The 20,897-nt window shown below is 30.0% G+C and overlaps 1 protein-coding gene across 4 annotated transcripts in view; it reads left to right on the forward strand.

Annotated features, from left to right (window-relative positions):
• The window catches only part of LOC107451175 (solute carrier family 35 member G1), a 74,723-nt gene that overhangs the window by 25,809 nt on the left and 28,017 nt on the right, over window positions 1-20,897 (forward strand). The window contains exon 2 of one of the 4 annotated variants that reach the window (XR_015435918.1): window positions 1,833-1,906. The exons of 1 other annotated variant lie outside the window; for it this stretch is intronic. Coding sequence is in view for 2 of the 3 variants with exons in the window: in XM_087169236.1 (XP_087025362.1) it covers window positions 12,654-12,711 (58 nt within the window). In the remaining variant the exon portion in view is untranslated. Of the gene's footprint in view, window positions 1-1,832; window positions 1,907-12,259; window positions 12,712-20,082; window positions 20,238-20,897 lie in introns of those variants that run through there. 2 more of the 4 variants (XM_087169236.1, XM_087169239.1) reach the window with 2 other exon arrangements.

The following is a 20,897-nucleotide window of genomic DNA, read 5'->3' on the forward strand; positions in this document are numbered from 1 at the left end:
CGCAGTCACTTCTGATAGTTAGGCCATGGGACAAGGATGACCCATTAGTCTTTTTGAGTGGGACATATGGTGACCTACCAGTGTCCAACGGTAACAAATGATAATAAAATAAAAAAAATTCAAAATTATGCAAATTATGATTTAAAAATGTGAAAGTTTATAAATAATACTTATATTACGACACTCACTTTTTGTTTGCCCCATTTCTGCTCCATTCTTACATTATTCTTGTATTATTCTTATATAATTCTCGTATTCTTTATACTATTCTCATTCGCATTTATTTTTTATAAACCCATGACAATTTGATATTGCTGACTGAAATATGTACCTAATAGAAACGTCACAACTTGCTTTAATACCACACCAAGTATGACCTACTTCGAAATTCCAAAAAAAAATTAAACTAAGTTCTCCTCAAAATCAAGGAGAAACTTACTGACAATAATCTTTTAGAAACCTTTCCATATCAGTATATTTCCTGTACTTTTTTCCTTTCCTCCCTATTTCTTCGAAAACTTTGGTTTTTCTTTATATTTCCTTTACTTTTATTTAACAAAAAATCTAAATTTATATAAAAGTTTTGCGCTGATTCATTTATTTGGGTGATTTTGTCTACAGATTGTAGATTGAATTTTACAGCTTTGTACTTTTATGAAATAATGAAATTTTTCCAACGGAAGTGTTTAGCTGACAAGTTAATAAATCGTAAAAAAATATTGCAAGACGAAAGGAAACTTCAGCGAAATACTTTCTGACGTCATTGATATCAATAAATGTTAATTTTATTATGAAGTTTTATTTTAGCGAATTTGGAGTCATGATAGACATATAATCGATAAATATGTAATCTTTCTTTCGAAGAGCATGCAGCAATTTTAAAAATAACAGTAGAACAGAGGTTGCCAAAGTGGTCTATATAGACCCCCTGGGGTCTATTTAACAAAAGCCGGGGTCGATCTGAGTCAGGGGGTCGAATGGGGGTCGATCCGAATCGGAAGGATCGATTGGGGGTCGAAGAAAAAACAGTTCTAAATACGCAAATCACACATACCTAATTGAGTATGTAAAATTTGTGAATTTTTTTATAATTGACATAATGTCAGTTTCTTTATAAAACATAAATTAATAAACGTATACTTATTCGGGTGAAACAAGTATTTACGTACCAGCGCGCAGTGGCATGAACTCAAAACAGTTTATAAGTTATATGCATATGTGAGCTTGTCCAAATGTCACGTGTGGCGAGCATTGACGTTACAAACGCAAATATCATACGCAGTTTCAGCTATCTTTGCAAACTCTGAACAGTGTTGTATGTTTGCAGTGCCATTATTAAAACTTTTATAGTTTTGGATAATTAGTTATTGTTTCGATAAAACCATTCGTTTAGTTTAGATATCAATCTTAATTATCAATGCATGAAAAAAAAGAAGGTAAGCATTAGTAATATGGGTTAGTGCAGCCCGCGACAAAATTTCAGCACACTTTGTATTTTTTTACGAAAATTACAAAATTGACCAATTTTGACGAAAATTAAAATTGACCAATTTTGAACCCAATATAGCGAACCTTGCAAAAAAAAAAAAAAAGCACCAGACACACCCATCTCATTGATTAAGAAACAATAAATCTGTTGTTACTTTACTTATTATTTCTACTTATTCATAATTGCTTATTATTTAATAAATATTAAGATATTTAAATTTCAACATTAATATATTTTTCATAAAACTATTGTTACACAATGTACTATTACTTTAATAAATGTTTAAAATCATAAAATAAATGTACAAACACAGTATCTAATAGAGTTTTATTTTAATTAACAGAAAACTACTTTTATGGGGGTCGATGGAGATTTCGAAAAATTATCAATGGGTCGGTGATCAAAAAAGTTTGGCGAATGTTTCTTTAGTTAGGAAGAAGATAACTTACCTGGTGGTCGTACAAATATTGCTTTGTAAAAATAATGGGTTAAAATTGTAAAAAAAGAAATCATGTTCATGAACTCATATCGTTTTTCTGTATTAATGCAGAACTAAATAAAAATGGCCTTCATTTGAACCTTTTTCATAAAATATTGCTTACTTAAAAATCAGAAAAAATTTTATTTCCTTGAAAAACATTTTCGTAATTGCGAAATGCTAGTAATTTTTAATTCGTTATAAGCATATAACTTATATATGTTTAATGTTAGAATTTTGTCATATTAACGGATTTTTCATAACATGCCGTACTCGTTATGTCTATAGCTTTTAATGTATGATGTCATAAGATTTCCTTATTTATCTATCACTTGCAGTGTTAGTGCGTAAAATTATTTAGAATATATTTTTTCAATTTTATTTTAAAATGTGTTTCTGGGAAACTTTTACTTGCTCATACCTTGAGAAATATCAGTTTTTGGGATGAAACATCCATGGTATTTTTAATTTTCGTATGTCATAGCTAAATCTAGCACGTTTTTCTTTCGGTGAATTCAAAATATACTGTTGCAAAAACTAAAATTAAATAACGGAAAAATAATAAGAAGAAAAATTAATAAAAATATGTTTCAGGGAATTATTAGGCTTAAATAATTAAATGTGGACAATATCTAATATTTTTAATTACAGCGATGGTGTGGTGCGCAAAATATTATATTTCTTGTGACAATTATGTTACGACGTATACAAATATTTTGCATAGCCAAGATAAATGCTGATTAAAAAAATATTTTGCAACCAATGCATACCTTTTGTTCGCAAGAAACTATTATGATGGGAGCTAAAAACTACCCCCAACATTTTTTTTTAATTTAAAAAAAAAATTGAAAATAAGGAGATTTTAGAGTTTTACGTGAGCATTGCTCATACCCCTCCACCTCCTTGTAAGCAATAATAAGCAAATCATGAATTCAATTCCCCTTAGGTTCCTTTGTAATATTTAAATAGGCATAACAAATTTAATATTTAATTGGCCTTTGTTGACAATGCAAGAGTTTTGTCTTCGTTAACGTTTTGTCTTCGCTTTTCATCAAAACCGAATGAAATTATGCTCACGACGAATTTGTGCCTCTAACAAATTGTGCTTGGGGCGAATTGTGACTCCGAACAAAATGTGCTTGCGATGAATTGTGACTCCGAACAAAATGTGCTTGCGATGAATTGTGCCTCTGAGCAAATTGTGCTTGCGACGAATTTTGACTCCGAACAAATTGTGACTGTGACGAATTGTGCCTCTGAGCAAATTGTGCTTGCGACGAATTGTGACTCCGAACAAATTGTGCTTGTGACGAATTGTAACTTCGAACAAGTTGTGCTTGCGACGAATTGTGACTCTGAGCAAATTGTGATTGTGACGTATCTACGTTGAATTGTACTCGAGAAGAGCTTTGCCCTCTACGAATTGTGCTTGCAACGAATTGTAGCTGTGACGAAATGTGCAAAGGCACATTTCGAATTATCGAAGCGGCGAATTATGTCCTTGACAAATTGTGCCTACGACGAAACTGTCGCTCCGACGAATGAAGTGCAATGAATTAACCTACGACGGAATTCTGTAAGACGAACTGATGCGATATCATTTGCGACCATTAATGTGAATACTTTTTTTGAATTCATTTTTACAAGGATTCAAAAAGCATATATTAAGGGGATCATTTTAGTATACCTTTCATATGTACTTACATTTTTCTTTTGAAAATTAAGGAAAGGAACGGTTTATATCGATTTTTTACAAAAAGGACGACTGGATAGCCGTCAATTGCATTTTGAGGATTACTAAGTTTTGACAAACCAGTAACGTAGAAGATCGGCTCTTCCCTACATTTATTATGCAATGAAGATGGGCCGTGCTGAAGAATATAACGATTCTTTTCCACGCGTAGATAAGAAGAATACTGGTGAAAATGTATTTATTGGGGAAGAATTTTGTGAGGAAAAAATGGTTTTGGTTTAGGACGATTTTCAATTGTTTTCTTTTTTTTCCAACATCAAAAATTCTAAATTTTATTTTGAAATTTTAGGGGATGTAAATAAAGGCTTGTGAGATTCGTGTATGCTTTTATTTTAATGATTTCAATCGAATGCACGGTCTTGAAAATTTTCAAACCTTGAAATTCGTTTTTCTCAGAGAATCAACTTTATTGCACATTTTCTTGTTTCATTTACCTTTCTTTATAATCTTCTTATTTTTTCTATTATTTATTTATTATATTTTTTTATTTATAATATTTATATTTATTTATTTTATTATTAATCCATCTTTCTTAGTTTTTTTCAGAAAATCTTAAATTTTCTGTATTATTTATTTTTACAAAATATAAGTTCTTAAAGAACTTCATCTGTAATCTGTTGTTAAAAATCATATACAATCAATAATGCTTAATCACAAAAAGTTGCAATCAAGATTAAGATATAATAGAGATTTTATTAAAAATAATCTCTCTCCATAGCATCATTTTAAATTCTGACTCAGCATTTCTTTTATCCACATAATTACATTTGTAACTATTTTAAGAGTCCATGCGCTGCAATCCAGCAAGCATCACTCAAAAAATTGTCAGCAAACCTCACGCTGAAAAATTGCATTACATTAATAAAATGATTATATGAGGGATTAAACGAAAGATATTAGAAAAAGGATATCATAATCATTTAATCATTTTTCTAATTATCCATTTCTTTCGTTCCTGATATTCGGTTGAAACTAAAAGATTAAAGTAATTTGCATTAGTTTAATAATATATTTTACAGTTATAAATGTGTAAAATTCTTAATTTTTTTCCACTTTCGTTGATTTTTCTATTGCACGGCAGAATGGGAGAATATGTATTGAATAAGAAATACTACCGAATATCAAATATTGTATAAAGCAGATCCAATAAATAAGTAAAATGACTAAGTTAAAAAAAAATTTAAAAACCGATGAGTATTTTTTGTGTGCAAATGATGAAGTTAAAGCGAAAGCATTCTTTAAGTTTCTGAAATCATCATTTTTTTTTCACTCTTATCATCAATTATGACGAGCACTTCCAAAATAAAGACAAACAAGAGATAAAAAGAAGCGGTGTTCTTTTCAGATTTGTTTTGTAAACAGTCATATATTTAAGAAAGTTCTTTGTCCGCGTGATTTAAATGAGATTGAGGAGAAGAATAAGAATTACTCCAATATCAGTAAAGTCAGTTTTTATTTATTTATTTATATCATTTTTTAAATATACGGGTATTTTGTTAAGAGTATTGCTCAGAAATTATTCAACTCTCAACAGGTGCATCAAATAACTAAAAATAACCCATTATTTCATCCGCTGTTTGAAACATAATCAAAATAGATTTAAGACAACAGGAGAAACACCATTCTAAGTTGTGAACCTATTAAAATTCTAAAAAAAAAATTTTTGAACCGAATGCATAATAAATTGTGAAATTTTATTTAAAATTACTTATTATTATACAAATTTTTAAGGTTATATTCCAAATTTCCATTGGTTATTTAAAAGACAAACAAATTCCGAAAACAGATCCTACATTCAGTACATGAACTAAAACAGAAATAAAAAATTTTCATATCTAGATTTCCTTATCAACGTTGTTTAATAACTTTATAATTTTTTTCCATTAAACTAGGATGCTCCACCCCTGTTCGCTCCGACCATGATTACCTCACACTCATCTTTATTTTGTTTTGTTTTTTTTTTCTTGTAGGTCGATGTTTTCTTGAAACAAAACACAATTTGATTATAACGTATAATAATTAATATAATCTTGTGTAAAAATATTTTGGAAATAAGCTAATTGTAATAAAATGCACGACTACTTGGATTTGAAAAGCAATAAATTTTTCGTAAGAAAATATTTTAACATTGGAATACAGAGTGCACAATTTTGCTTCAAGAAGCTTTTAAATGTCTGGAGATCAAATAATTTAATGCTAAAGACTAAAATTAACATTTTTAATTCACTGGTAAGGAGTGTACTGTTGTATGGGTCAGAAACATGCAAACTAACAAAAATTAATCTTGGCAAAACAGATGTCAGAGAAATATTCCAAAAATTTTCTGATCTCAGACCATATCAAATTCAAAACATAATTTTATTTGTTAACAATACTTAACGCTATAGCCTTATATTGCATAACATTTCAAATTATAAACGATTTTTATCGCTACTGAATATCTTATAAGTGAAGCACGAGGATTATGGAGGTTAAAGCTCCACAGTTTCGGGGCCAAAGGTTTGAGGGCAGCAATACGGTCGGCATTGCGCACTGACCACCTTTGCTTCTCAGGCAAGATGGTACCCATCGATCTAAAGCATAGCCACCGAGAAATAAGGCCGTTGAGAAGGTCTTTCAGAGACGTCACATACCGTGGTGAATAGCTGATATACGATTAGCCGCCAATTTCAAATATTTGTTCTTCATTGAATAGCAGTCTCGTTTGTCCGTCGGATATGAAATTTTAAACCAATATACACCGAAGAGCCATTACATTATGACCACCCTCCATCTATAACAGTGGGCTCTCTCAGGTTTTCATGGTTTCTCGCCCAGGAACAATCTTTTCATTGGGCACATTAGGACCCATTATCCTCATAGAACAATCCCTGACGTCTGTAAGCTACTTAAACATAGTTGCAGACCAGGTTCACCCATTCATAGCAACAGTTTTTCCTGCGGGGGATGGTGTTTACCAACAGGATAATGCACCAAGTCATAAGGGTCGAATTGTCATGGATTGGTTCGAGGAACATTCCAGTGACTTTCAAGTCATGTCTTGTCCCCCAAATTCACCTGACCTTAATCCAATAGAGCATTTGTGGTCCTACTTGGAAAACCAAATTCGTGCTGCCACGCTACCTCCTCGCAATGAGAGAGAATTGCAAGACCGGTTGGTGAATGCTTGGTACCAGATACCTCAGACTACCTATCAGCACCTTGTGGAATCAATACCACAGCGGGTGCTAGCAGTTTTGAGGGCTAAAGGCGGTCCTACTTGTTATTAGCAGGGTGGTCATAATGTAATGGCTCTTCGGTGTATATGTTGCATTATTTTACACCTTATATGCAACAATGCCAAATGCGTGTGTAGTTCCAAGGTGTAAAGGGAACTACAAAACTGGACCTAAAGTATCAGTATTTAGGTTTCCTAAAAGGGAGGAAATGAAACAGAAATGGATTCCATCAAACGAGACAGTTATCAAATAACTGTTAATAGTCCAGTAAGTGTTATTTATCTTTTATGTTTTAATATTCACTTTTGCAGACTTAATAATGAACTTTTAGTTAGATAATGAAATAAGTTGTATTTGAGAATTACATTGTTTTAGGTATTGTTTATTGTTAGCGAACATTTGAACATACACCGAAGAGCCATTACATTATGACCACCCTGCTAATAACATGTAGGACCACCTTTAGCCCTCAAAACTGCTAGCACCCGTGGTGGCATTGATTCCACAAGGTGATGATAGGTAGTCTGAGGTATCTGGTACCAAGCGCTCCCCAACTGGTCCTGCAATTCCCTCACATTGCGAGGGGGTAGCATGGCAGCACGAATTTGGTTTTCCAAGTAGGACCACAAATGCTCTATTGTATTAAAGTCAGGTGAATTTGGGGGCCAAGACATGACTTGACGAATCGACCCTTATGACATGGTGCATTATCCTGTTGGTAAACACCATCCCCCGCAGGAAAAACTGTTGCCATGAATGGGTGAACCTGGTCTGCAACTATGTTCAAGTAGCTTACAGACGTCAGGGATTGTTCGATGAGGATAATGGGTCCTAATGTGCATTGTTCCTGGGCGAGAAACCATGAAAACCTGGGTGAGCCCATTGTTATAGATGGAGGGTGGTCATAATGTAATGGCTCTTCCATGTAAATCTGCTCGTTGCAAAACATTCATACTTACTCTTAGATGTGAAATAAAACAAATTTAAACATCCTTTGTCGTGTTTAAATGTTTATAGTATAAACAAATATCAGATGTCATTAAAGAGTTAACATTTTTATTATTTAAGGAAAAACTAAAAAAGCTTTAGTTATATTTTTAAAAGAAAGAAAAATTAATAACAGTGTTGATTGGCAGTTGAAGTTTATTTTTTCTTAACGATTGCTTACAATCATATGAGTAAAATTTCATAAATATTCATACTTGAAAGCAAAAAAAACTTCGATACATTAATTTATATTAATAAAAAAGGAATTTAATATATTGTTAGCCATTTTAATTTGTGTACGTTTATTATTGAAAATAATATCAATGAAACTGTTGTTCTTGCTTCATATGGTATGAATCTTTCGAATGCAGATAAAGTGTTTTTGTGTTATCTTATGCTGATGCCTTGAAAAAAATTTTTACTATTTTATAATTTGTGATTAAATATTGTAATTTTATTTTAATGCGTCATATTAACCAAAGATTGTGAAAAGTGTTGAAAAATAATTTATTGCTTGAATAAAATTTTCAAATAACACTCTGAAAAGTATTTATCTTTCTGTCTACAATATTTATAAATTTTTGTGCGTTTTTTGACAGAAATGTAGTAATTTTTAAAGCAAAAACGAAAACTTTCTCATGTGTATGCTTTTCTGGTGTTTACATGTTATTTGAATCAGAGTTCTGTTTCAGTAATAAATTTTTTTTATAATCAGCCAAATATACTTCATAAAATAGTGCGTTTAATACTTCATAAAATAGTTTAAGGATAAATAAATTTTGAGTTTGCTCCAGATTAAATGCGTTATTCTCATTTTATAACCCATTTTTATGTTAATTTTATAAGTCTGGAAGAGTATATGTAAACAAGCTTTAAAACAATAATATATAAGTTTATACATATGTATACATATTCATTGAAATGTATCTTATATTAAATATATAAATTAATGAGAAGTATATTATTGAGTAACAGGAAAAAGGATTTTAATAAATGTTTTTATATTTTTTCTTTTCTATCTTAATTTGTTTTTTAAAAATTACGATTTAACAAAAACTTGTAGCCAATTTCAAATGCAATTCATAAAAAATATTCAATATTTTCTTGCCTTTTTTAGCGAGTAAATTTTTTTAATTATTGAACAATTTCTGCTCAAAATATTATACTAATAATACTATATTATACTGAAAACTTTTTGGAGGAATCTGCATTTTGGGATATTTTTTTAACAAATATTATAAATTGTCATCAATAAGTTTATTATCTGTTAAAAAAAACTTAAAATTTGAAAATACTATACTTTTTTATAATAATAATTTGATTACATATTAGAAAATAATAAATTATACAGTTAAATGTGGTTTATTCTTTTGATATTAAAAATAGTTTTGAAATTAAAAATAATATTAAAAATAGAAAAAAATTCTTACTAAATAATTTTCCATCATAAAATAGACATGATATTGCTTCATGAAGAGCATCAAACAGTCCTGCTTGTTCATTTTATTGAGTTATAATGTGATAAATAACATTGATTTAGTCTAATAAAACACTAAAAAATCACCATTTAGAAATATTTAAGTGATATTAAATTAGCTATAGCAAAAATATTTACATCGCTCAAAAGTTTGAACTATTTATTATAGTTTTTTCTTAATACAAATCTGAATACCGCGTTATCTTATGGTTCGCTAGCACTTCAGAGAATGACGTCACAAATCTACTAGGAGACCTTGACTCTCGGTGGCTATGTCTGAAGCTGGTAGGTCTTCAAACTGCCACCAGAGACCGAACCCCACTTCTTTACAATAACAGTGTGGTGCCTTAACCACTGAGCTATCACGGCTCACATCTTTCATATTTCTCCAAAATATAAAAATTGGCACGCGGCGCAGCAGCTGCTTTGAGTATTCAAGTATTTGAGTATTCTTTGAGTATTGAGACGCCACATTTTATTATGCTACGCACAATCTGTAAGACTTAAAAACATAAAAATACATAGCTGTGTAGAAAAATGTACGGCATGTAAGCTGCAATAAAAAAAATTAACAGGTGATAATTAATTAAAAAATTATTAACCGATGAAGTTGCTGTAAAAAACACCATGCAGATCGCTCTGCAGGCTGCATGAATGCAACAGTATTGAAATTTCAGAAACTGAAAAAAGCCATTTTTGTTTATGAATTTAGCATGGCTTTTTTTAAATTCTAATTTGTTTAGAAGTTATTGCACTTTTAAGGGTTTAATCACTGATATTTTTTTTCCAATTTTTTTTTCTTCAATTAATAATTGCTTATTCATTGTTTTAGAGATTTTATGTTTCCTCTCTAGATTTTCCTTTTATAAGCTCGTGCTTGACTTAATGTCAAAAGTAACAAGAAATAAATAAATAAAATAAAAGCTAGGAGAAGAGAATTAGATGTTGCCATATATAAATTTTGATATTTATGTCAAAATTTTTTAAAAATATAAAAGACTGAAGAGCGAGTTTCCAATTTGCACTGTTATGCAATACAAGGTTATGGTTATCCATTGTCAGCAAGTAAAATAGCGAAATTACTAAATTCATGACCCAGAGCCATGATAGCTCAGGGGATAGAGCGTTCGCCTTTCAATGAGGAGAACCGGGTTCGAATTCCAGCGGTGGCTTGGCTATACGAATCCCCATAGGGCTCGCACCAACCACAGTATTGACGTAAAATATCCTCAGTTGTAAACGGTCATGGGTTATGAGTTCCTTGCCACGAAGATAAATTTCTCCCAATACTTGACCCAGGAGTTCCGTTGTCTTCTGAATTGGGTTCAAAATTACAAGGATACGGAGTTAAACATCTGTACTCGTAAACTCAAAATAAAGTCAACTGTTCAACGACGGTTATAAAATAAAAAGCAGCTAGGAACATATTGTTTAACGGAAGAGCATTTATTATTTCGAAAATATGTAATGATCTAAATTTTATTAATCATTTTGAAAATATTAAGTGAATTAAATTTTTTCATTATAGCGTTTTATCAATTAATTAGACTTAAAATTGGATTTATGTTAGACAGTTGAATCTTCAGGAGCGACATCCTGTTTAGTTCTTAATTTGATTTTAGTGTATGCAAACTGAAAATGAAAGACCTGAAATGTACTTCTCATCAAAATAAAAACAAAAATAAATTTTTGTAATGGTTTTTAAAGAAACATACTTCTTTATCGTTGAGTTTGTTTTTCTTTATTCGATGCGAAATTTTTCATGAATGCATTTCTTTTTTATGATTCATTTATTAGATTGCTATTAGAAAAAACTTTGCTTCGAATTTTCTTAATTTAAAGCATTTCAATGAAATAACTTCACAAAAACAGCGGAATTATTAAATAAATAATGAATTACTTATTGGATTTAAATTTATTTAAAGATTTCAAAAATCATAACGAGTTAAAAAGGAAAAAAAAGTCCCAATTTTTAAAGCCCATATGTGTCTTTTTCACGGAACCGCTGCTTCATTTAAGAACCGCTGCTTTAAGCATTCCGTCACTGAGGAATAGTTGGCATAAATATTATTTGCAATCTTATTAAAGAAAAAAGTCAACAAATAAATGCATTTCTTTCAAATAATTGCAATTCTTGACTAAATTTTTCATAAATGCATTTCTTTTCTATGATTCATTTATTAGATTGTTATTAGAAAAAACGTTGTTTGAATTTTCTTAATTTACAAACATTTTAATAAAATAATTTCACATAAACAGCGGAATTATTAAATAAAGAAATAAATTACTTAATGGATTTAAATTTAGTTAAAGGTTTCAAAAACGAGTTAAAGGAGAAAAAAAAGTCCTAACTTTCATAGCCCATACGTGTCTTTTTCACAGAACAGCTGCTTCATTTAAGAACCGCTGCTTTAAGCATTGTCTGTAATGCAATAAGTAATGTTCCGTCATTGAAGAATAGTTGGCACAAGTATTATTTAAAATCTTATTAAAGAAAAAGGCAGCAAATAAATGCATTTCTTTCAAATAAATGCTATTCCTTGACTAAATTTTTCATAAATGCATTTCTTTCTCATGATTCATTTGTTAGATTGTTATTAGAAAAAACGTTGTTTCGAATTTTCTTAATTTACAAACATTTTAATGAAATAATTTCACATAAACAGCGGAATTATTAAATAAAGAAATAAATTATTTAATGGATTTAAATTCAGTTAAAGGTTTCAAAAACGAGTTAAAGGAGAAAAAAAAGTCCTAACTTTCAAAGCCCATATGTGTCTTTTTCACAGAACAGCTGCTTCATTTAAGAACCGCTGCTTTAAGCATTGTCTGTACTCCAATAAGTTATGTTCCATCACAGAAGAATAGTTGGCATAAATATTATTTATAATCCTGTAAAAGAAAAAGGCAACAATAAAATGCAGATGACGATAGTATGTTGAGAATAGCAATGACGATTTGAATCAAACGGAGCATGACTATCTTTTAAATTTTGAAGAATCATAGAATTACATTTTTTTTTTCAATAAGCGATACAGATATTAATAGTTTAAAGCTACTTATCCTCTTTCTTTATCTTGATATGCTATAAAAAAGTACAGCCCTAGTGAATCAGAATAAACGTCGGAAGTGAATATTGCTTTATATTTGACGTCATCATAGGTAAATCGTTTCATAGGTAAATTTCGTGTCATAGATTCAGAAGACATTCAGGTTCGACACAAACGTGAGGCGTCGCTTACAAGTAGAAAATGAAATCTGATTTAAATCACATGGTTGGGCATAACCAATGCACTTGCTGCTCGAATTGTAAGTACTCAATTATTTAGTAAAAATGTTATATTCTAATTAAGTATATTGAATTACTTTTAATGCTAAAAATTCGCCAGGTTTGGTAATAAAAATCATCATTTGACAAGCCGAAATAGATTGCGTAGCCTTGGTAAAGCTAAATTGTGTCACTTTTTATTATGTCACTCATTCTTTATTGTGTCACACATTCTTTTATGCTAAATACATTTTTTTCGTGTACATTTGATTATTTTTTAAATCCAAGTAAGCAGTAATTTTGGTGCGACTAACATATAAATAAATATAAAGTACAAAAATAGTTATATTTTTTTTTTCTAGAAGCAAACACGGAGTTTGGTGAGCGAAGCAAGCAGGAGGCTGAGTCCTCTAGTTTTTAAAAATTCAGATGTAAATATTAGCATTTATATATAGCAACGTCTAATCTCTTTATTTTTTTTTTTTTTCATTTATTTATCTTTTTGTCTCTTTTAACATCAAGTCAAGCATAAGCTATAAAATATTTATTTCGGCAACAGTAGTTAAACAATTATTATTCAAATAAATTATTTCAATAAATTATTTAATCATTATTTAGCACAATTAAAACTTCAATAACTTTAGAACAAATTGGAATTTTGAAAAAACAAATCTCGCGTTAAGCTCATCCATGAAAATGGTCCTGTCAGCATGTCAAGTTTTAAATATGTAGTTGCATTTAAGCAGGGTTTAAATCAGTCCACGTGGAGTTTTTTTTACAAAAAATTTAAATAGTTAATAATTTTTGAACTAACAATCAAATCTTACTTTTTTTATTCTATCGTTCTCCATGTAGATTTTTCAACTCACTCTTTTAAATATAGGAAAGTAGGAAGCAAGGAATTTTGCTGGGCAAAAAATATATTCAAGTCTGTTGTTCCATACACCAGCAGAGCGGTCCGTATGGTATTTTTTGCTACATTAACAGTTGATAATTCTCGAGCAAATTATCGAATGTTATTTTTTTTTATTCCATCAAGCTGTATATTTTTCTACACTCTCTCTAAGTATTTTACTTTTTGCGCAACTTAAAAAAATACAACGTCAGCTTTTGAATATCCAAAACAGTAGCCTCGACCGCTAACGATTTTTTTATGTAGAGAGATCCAATATCGATTTAAATTACCTGCACACAAATATATATTTTAAGAAACTTTGTCAAAATTTCATCGTTTATTTTTAATTGCAATTATTTGTCAGTATTTTTGATACGGTCGAAAATAATTGTTTAGTTCAGGAAAAACAAAAATGTTTTTAAAATACGTTCAAGATCTAGTCTGAAAATTTTATGATCGATTTAATTTTCTTCCGTTCTCCACATGATGTTGATATTACAAATATATCAAATGAGATTTTATATGAAGTTACGTTTATAACCTTGTAATTTGCAATTTTATAGTTGGTAAAAGTTTTCTTTCAAAATGTCAAGTTAGAACACGCACATCCTGCTGAAATATAGTTTAACTTCATTTTGTTGTATGGAATTTCTAAAAGCATGTTTTGCTTAATATAGCACCGTTAATTACTTTGTCAACAAATAATCATATTGCAAACAAATTATCATAATTCTCTTAGATGGTCAACAAATAATCATAAATAATACATTCGAATTATCTTAGCTTAATTTTTATCTGTGTTGACACATACTGTAAAAAGGGGATTCTTCAAACTGTGCAAAACTGTGTTACAATAGCTCCGACGCAATTATAATCAAATTTGAAAACTCCAAGCACTCATTATTGAGATCATTGAGTATAGAGACGTCTAAGCTGACATCACTTCACAGACATGTCCACTGTAAATCCATCAATTATCAATCAGTTACAGATGCAACTAATAAGATTAAGTTTCTACTAGGAAAAGGAATACGAATTGTTCAAAAAGAATAGTGAGTATGGAAATTGATTCAGTGATGGTGGATCACTGTTCTAGTTCAGCCTCCGACTTGAACATCTCTATAGTGACATGCCCATAATGCTTAATAAAGATTATATGGTCCGTAAAACATGCTTAATAAGGAATATATGGGGTTTTCAAATTTGACTAAATTTGTTTCGGAGATATTTTGGCACATTTTTTTTTCATTTTTGAGAAACTCTGTTTTACTGTGCATCCCTTTCAGTATTGTGCAGGGTTTCGAAGTATTGACTAATACTAATTTATTGATCATTTATTTCATTTAATTCCGTAAGAAGAACTATGGTATCAGTATTGGGAAAAACGGAAAAGTGTGTATCGTTCAATATTACTGAATAGAATTTTTAATCAGCTTTACCAGAAGACATGGTTATTTCCAATAATTACCGGATGTTGTTAATAATAACTTGGTTATTCAGAATAATAACTCACTCGGATTGCATTGGTCATTGTCCGGTATTCCCACTCTAATGTTTTATTTTTAGGTTAAGGGTAATTCCCTGGTATACCTTACGCTGAACATTTTTTCAATCTATCATATGTGTGCAAGTCATAGCCACTTCAATTCCTAAAAAAACTTCCATAAGGGCGAGGTTTAAAATTGAAGAGCGAACTACTTAATTTAGTCAGTCGCACAGCTTGCGCTATTAAGTGACGTTATACTATTTATATTTCCTTGCCATTTTGGGGGATATTTTTATTTAAACCAATTATAAATATAGCTAGCTCTAATGTTAAAAGAAATATTTCTAAATATTTGAGTTCCATCATATCGCAATTGTTAAAATATGAATTAAGGTATATTTATTTGGAAAAAGATTATTTTTCCCAATAATTAATTACGTAACATATCTTTCTCTCATTGTTTTCTAAATAACTAAACAAAATATTGATTAATCCTTGAGAGACAATTCAAAAGAGTAAAGACATATTTTTACGAATTTGTGAATAATTAGTGCTTAGTTTATAAAAGCTTAATTTAAAATAGATTATTACTTTTAATGTTAAAGCAAATGTGTTAAATATGAGTTATTCAAAGCTTGTTGTCCTTGTCTCTCCGATCATTTCATTTTTCTTACTATTTTCAAAATATTTTTCAAAACTAGAAGCTTTATAAATGCTGGATATTCTAATACCTAATAATATATATGTGGTAAGTCTGTCAAATGTTAGTTATTCTGATTGATTCTTATTACTAGTTAGTTACTCGTATTGGAATTATATTAAAGGTAATAAAGAAGAAATAATATAGGGGGGATAGAGTTAAAATGAACATTATTTCTCCGCAGACAGAAAATAAAGAGTAAAATAAAATAATAAATAGGAAAAAAAATAATTGCCAGATTTTTCGTATAAATATTTATTTTCTAAATCATTTTTTACCACACAAGGGAAAAAAATTATTCTTCATCGCAGGCTAAATTTTATAAACAGCACTCATACTTTTCTACAGTAAAAATAAAGTTTTAATGCAATTGTGAAACATTATATAATTTCTGTAATTACAACGTTCCTGTTTAAAAATATTGTAAGTAAAAGTTTTTAACAAATTAAAAAAATATACTTTTTAAATCTATTAGATTACCTGGAACTGCATCCAAAGCAATCTAATTGATCACTAATCATTAGAGAATTTTATCAAAGATGACAACTTCGGTATATATCTTTTCTTGTAACATAAGTTAACGAAAATAAATAAGTCTAAAATAAAATAAATAAATCTTCCTGAAAAAATGTGCGATCAAAATATAATTCTAAAAATTCTTATCCAAAGATAATCGGAAATAAAAAATTAAAACTTCTCATTGTAAAAACCCAACCCAAGGGCAAGCTGTTAGAGTAGAAAAAAAAATATTAATAACATTCTTAGGCATTCATTTCATTAAATTTTCTACTTTTAGATATAGCTGAATATTTCAAAGATCTAGGCTAGTCAGAATCCATTTTTGACCTGTATTTTTCTTGAAAAGTTAGGCTACTTCATTTCAAACAATGTTCCATAAAAATATTCACTGATCAATCCAGGTTATTCCAAAAAAAAAAATTTATATGCGATTTTGACTATCACAAATAACAATAACTTGACTACTCTTCTTAAAATTTGAAGTATCTCTTTCGTTGACGAACATAATTTTTTCTTTTATGTTTTCTTTTATGTCTTTTATATATATATGGTATAAATCTGATATAGTCCTTATTAAATATTAACGTAATGTGATTAGAAAGGAAATAAACTGGAATGTGACTATTTAACACAGTTTAATTTGCTTCCATTAAAAGGTTCAAAACATACTTACAAAGTGTGCCTAATTTATTTCCTTCTATATAAAAACACGTGATAGGGTTAGAAGATACTTTAATGAAAGCAAAATGTCAATTTTTCTTCTGAGTATGATATTCTGGTTAAGTTTGCAACCATTTATAAACTCCCAGTGTACTTATAGTTACAGTAACCAATAAACTACTTCCGAGTGTGTAATAGTCGGGTATGGAATCAAAAAATATAAAGTCAAATATGGTAGAAAGAACTGCATGGTCAAAAGCTGCTTTCAATGTGCTAACGACACCATCAGCTTCCTTTTGAAGTATTAACGTTAAGAAGCAATGACTTATAAATCCCAAGATACCGATCAGCAAAACTTCTATTTTATCAGGACCTTCACAATATAGCAGTTCAAAATTAGCCGTGAAATATGTTATGACAGCATTTTCTGCGGCTCCTATACTTCCAAAGTAGATCAACAATATCGAGAAGTGCATCTCTTCGCATTTTTCTGATGGCTATCATTATAATTGTTATAATTAGCACACAACCCACAGCACAACTTAGTCCAAAGGCATAATGCCTATCGAAATTAATGCTTGCGCGGTTCTGTAGGACTTCTGGTAATCGAATGGACTCAAGGACACCTAGGAATATCAAAATTGTGGACGCTATTTGCGCAAAGCCACAAGGTTCTTTAAGATGTATACGAGCAACTATGGTGACAAGTGCGGGAACAGTGGACATTATTATTGATGCCTCTGTTAGTGGCAAAAATCTGTAAGATAACATGTTGAGATACAAAGAAAGTGATCTGAGAACTTCTCTTGTCACCAGCAACCATACATACTCTATTGGACCGAAAATGTTCTCTGTACAATAAATAGCAACGGGAAGACTGCAGAATAGTACACCAAGGTTTCCTATAAATGACAACTGACCTGCATCAATGTACGTCAGCTTCTTAACTATTACGTTTGACAATAAAATGTTTATACTGCAAAAGAGTGTACAAAATGCACCCAAGAAAAGATTCCCCCATTTGGATTTGAGGTTGGCTTTTACTTTACTCACATCTCGTGGTCTATTATTCGATATTAAACTTTCAGTGCTTCGATGACGTTCATCTGAGATTTCGATTTTCCTAAGCATTGTTGTCACTTTTTGGTGTTACCCTTCCGACTCCATCCATAGAAGAAAATTCTTTGTAATTAGTAAAAACTCATTTTCAGCAATGCATATACAACAAACTCTCTTCAAGCAGTGCAAACAGGACCAAGCGTAAGACAATTACTGGATATGTTTTAGATACTATACACATTTTAAATCATTTTTACTGCACGTTAAGTATTTCGTCAACTCGATATAGAGACCTATATATGCTTTATACGTTCAATACACACTTAAGAAAATTTCTACTGAACTTCCTTCAACTCAGTTAAATCTGATATCTGGTAAAGGGACCTGTATATGTTTATATATTCAATACACAATACATACTTACGAAACTTTCTATTGAACTTTTTTTCACCCGCTCGAATCGAATATCAGGAAAAGAGATAGTCTACTGTCACTCTAAGTTCAATAGAAAAGTAAAATTTATAATTTAAAAAAAAATTCATGCCGAGATTTAGACTTTAGTTTATTTACACCTTTATTAAAATGAGTATAATGCTGAACCAATAATATCGGGCATTGGAATATAATCTGATGCAATCTGGCTTCAAACTGATTAAGGAATAAAATTTAAGCATACTTTCATACATTTTGACCACAGAGTCATGTCATCAAGTTCAATGGAAATTTCGTATGATAATGCAGTTGAACTTATCGTATGACGTTTTCTACTGAATGGAACAATATAACGGTTTAACGCATTTCAAAACTTAAGAAAAAAAAAGAAGAGTAAATAAAGAGAAAGCTCAATCAGCAAAATTTCGTGTAAATACGTCAGTGGTTGTATCTCAAAAACGATTAGAAATAAGTTATACAAATAATTTCTGCTTTACATTTGAGCTATTTAAGTAAATAAAAAGAGCAAAAAATTGTCAAAAACGTTTTGTGTTGTATACTGGAAAAAATATATACTCAAATATCACGAAACTTAAGACTTTCTTCGTTTTTGACGAAATCGAATGCTGCTATGTGCTCCGCGCAAATATTTCATTATACTAAGTGGCAAAATCTTACTATGTTCATTTCTTCGAGAAAATCAATTTCATCAAAATTAAAAATTGTCTCGGTATTCCATTTTTTCAACAAAAAAACTCATAGTGCGTAATGTACTAACTTTTCTAATAATCGCTTTGTATTGAGCACCATATAGGCGAATCAATGTTACCCTACAACACAAGAGGGAAGGACAGATAGAACAGAGAGATAAACTACACCAATGCCAGAAAGGGGATTCAAACGTGGGATCTTGCTGATACCTTGACCACCATACAGTACTGTCCGCTTTTTTAATCACTTTAATTTCAATCGTCTAGTCTTCATTCCCGTTTCGTCGTTCTTTTTAAGAATCTGCAGTACTATGAGGTTTCGAGTTGTGGAAACGTTTTCGTCATATATTTGAGAATTCGTGTTTCATCAGAAATCACGAGGTTAAACACGAGGACGAAATGATTCTATAAGTTAACGAAATACAGCTCAAGAATTGCTGAATCGTTAAAAGTAAGAGTTATATTTCTAAGACTGAATCATATAATATCTTTCAAAATTGTTGCCACCTTAATACAGTGAAAAATTTAATCAAATTCTTGTTTTTTTTTTTTTTTTAACTTCATTACACGATACAATGGTTGAACTTGAACGGAAACTGAATTTTATTTAATATCTAAATTCGGTTTCAATAAATTGGCATCGTATTTTGTTTTCGGATACCGATATTAGTGCTTAATGCGCTGATTTTTCTTAGAGTAAACAGTACATTTATTTGGAAAAATACTATTTCCTACTAATCAGTTGCGCAACACCAAACTTTTCATTTATATTCTTTTTCTCTACTTAATACTTAAAAACGAAGTTTCCTAGTAAAGTTTAGTAAACAATATCGGAGGTTAAAATCCACTTTCCTATTGTTTCTAAAAGAATTGGTGTTAAATTTATGACAACCCAGATTAAAATAGAACATTCTAATATTATTATTTTGAATGATAACGTGAATGTGTTTTGATTCTTGAAATTTATAGTCTGTTGTCCTTTTCTTGTCAACAACGAATATCCTTTCCTCACGCATTTTACATAGTATTTTTAGAAACATCATTCAGGCTTAAATGCTCTCTGCACTAGTTGGATAGTCTATTTGCTAGCCAATAACGTATGTGGGGTAAGTTACTATCGTACTGTAATGTTTGAATTGTTTGTACTCGAAATTTATGCGAACATATACCCCTGACTTTAAAAATTTACTTTTTTATTACTTTTTACTTTTTTATTTTATTTATATGTTTCATTTAATGAAGACATAGTGATTTGTTTTTGTCTATAAATGAAAATGCGTAGTCCGATGAAAATATAGTTCTGTTTAAGAAAGTTAATACTTAAACAGTATTCATAATTTTTTTATAATGAATACCAACGAAATACCTTATTTTTAAGGTTCTTTTTTGTTTTGAGGCTGTAAAAAAGCCTATTATCAACCACAATAATAGATACCTATATAAGTGTAACAGACATCCATTACCACAAAACCTGATGTACCGATTACCACAATTAATTAACCACCATATTGAATCAATGATAGTTGTGAGGTCTTGAACTGTTTTTTGCTGTACCTCTTTGTTTTATTTGTAAAATCAAATTCAAGTTACGTTGAAGAGACGGATATTACATTGGCTATCTGTAGTTCATGTATGATACCTTTAATATTTAGAAAAAATACGTAATTGAAACCTTTGGGCATAATTGCTTCTGTACAATTTTTCTAAAATGTACAATTTAATTCTTACCTAAATATGCTCTCGCACATTTAGAAATCAGTTTAATA

The sequence above is a fragment of the Parasteatoda tepidariorum genome, chromosome 8 (assembly GCF_982258835.1).
Source record: "Parasteatoda tepidariorum strain Cologne lab strain chromosome 8, Ptep-v5.0, whole genome shotgun sequence".
NCBI classification, from domain to species: domain Eukaryota; kingdom Metazoa; phylum Arthropoda; class Arachnida; order Araneae; family Theridiidae; genus Parasteatoda; species Parasteatoda tepidariorum.